This window comes from Nicotiana sylvestris, chromosome 9, assembly GCF_000393655.2.
Source record: "Nicotiana sylvestris chromosome 9, ASM39365v2, whole genome shotgun sequence".
Taxonomy (NCBI): Eukaryota; Viridiplantae; Streptophyta; class Magnoliopsida; order Solanales; family Solanaceae; genus Nicotiana; species Nicotiana sylvestris.
Window position 1 is genome coordinate 37,860,878 of NC_091065.1, and position 1,679 is coordinate 37,862,556.

At 43.8% G+C, this 1,679-nt stretch overlaps 1 protein-coding gene across 1 annotated transcript; it reads right to left on the minus strand.

Moving 5' to 3' along the window:
* Positions 1-618: 618 nt before the first annotated feature.
* Positions 619-1,038, minus strand: LOC138877455 (uncharacterized). Its single transcript, XM_070157065.1, has one exon. It carries the CDS (start codon positions 1,036-1,038, stop codon positions 619-621), a length of 420 nt encoding a protein of 139 aa, XP_070013166.1.
* Between the last annotated feature and the right edge of the window lie 641 nt (positions 1,039-1,679).

Genomic DNA, 1,679 nt, shown 5'->3' on the forward strand with positions numbered 1-1,679 from the left:
AAAACTAGGAATCACACCCTAAAACCAATTAATTCAAACTTATGAACTTCAAGTTCTCCAATTTACCTCCAATGTACCGAAACCTACTTATACTACTCGGATTGACACCAAATTTTGCGTGCAAGTCTTAAATGGCATTACAGAACTATTCTTGGTCTCAGAATCCCGTTCGGACCTCGATATCATCAGAACTCGCTCTAAAACAAATTTAAAGAACTTCTAAAAATCTTCAAGAACCAACTTTCACTATTATGCGCTAAAACGCTCTCGGGTCATTCAAAACCCAATCCGAACATACGCCCAAGTCTGAAATCATCATAAAAACCTATAGTTTCGGTCAAATCCCGATTCTGAGGTTGTTTACTCAAAATATTGACCGAAGTCAAACTTGGCCTTTTAAGCCAACCTTAAGGAACCTAGTGTTCCGATTTCAACCCAAACTCTTCCAAATCCCGAACCAACCATCCCCGCAAGTCATAAATCTGTAAAAGCAAGTATGGGAAGTCTTATTTAAGGGAACGAGGTTCTAGAAAGAAAAACGACCAGTTGGGTCGTTACATTCTCCGCCTCTTAAATAAACGTTCGTCCTCGAACGAGTTTAGATTCATACCTAAAGTGCTAAATAAGTTGTGGATATCTGCTCTGCATGTCCTCCTCGGACTCCCAGGTCACCTCCTTGACTAGTTGGCCCCTCCACTGGACCTTTACCGTAGAAATCCTCTTGGATCTCAACTGGCGATCCTGTCTATCAATAATGGCAACTGGCTCTTCCTCATAACCTAAGCTCTCATCAAGCTGAATAGTACTGAAGTCTAACATATGGGATATGTCGGCGTGATACCTCCGAAGCATAGACACGTGAAAAACTGGATGAACCCCTGATAGGCTGGGAGGTAAAGCAAGCTCATAAGCAGCCTCCCCAACTCGCCTCAACACCTCAAATGGGCCTATAAACCTTGGGCTCAACTCTCCCTTTTTCCCGAATCTCATAATACCCTTCATCGGCGAGACTTTCAAGAAAACCTTCTCGCCGACCATGAATGATACATCACACGCCTTCTGATCCACGTAACTCCTCTATCTGGACTGTGTTGTGCGAAGTCTCTCCAGAATCAACTTTACCTTTTCCAAGGCATATTTCACCAAGTCAGTTCTGTACAACTTAGCCTCGCTAGGCTCAAACCACCCGATAGGAGAACGACATCCGACCATATAAAGCCTCAAATGGAGCCATCTCGATGCTGGACTGATAACTGTTGTTGTAAGAAAACTTGGCCAAAGGTAAGAACTGATCCCACTTTCCCCCAAAGTCAATCACACATGCTCTCAGCATGTCTTCTAATATCTGAATCGTCCGCTCCGACTGTCCGTCAGTCTGAGGATAAAATGTTGTGGTGAGCTCCACATGGGTCCCCAACTCACTCTGAGAAGCTCTCCAAAAATGCGAAGTGAACTAAGTCCCTTATCTAATATGATGGAAACAGGCACACCATGCAACCGAACTATCTCCCGAATATAAATCTAGGTCAACCTTGCTGAAGTTTAGGTAATCATAACTGAAATGAAGTGTGCCGACTTGGTCAACCTATCGATAATGACCCAAACTGCAACAAACTTCCGTAAAGTCCGTAGCAACCCAACTACGAAGTCCATGGTGATGCGCTCCCATTTCCACTCAG

Bases quoted from the DNA above. Each gene is read 5' to 3' on its own strand.
- LOC138877455 (XM_070157065.1), bottom strand. From the start codon at position 1,038: ATGGTCGGCGAGAAGGTTTTCTTGAAAGTCTCGCCGATGAAGGGTATT.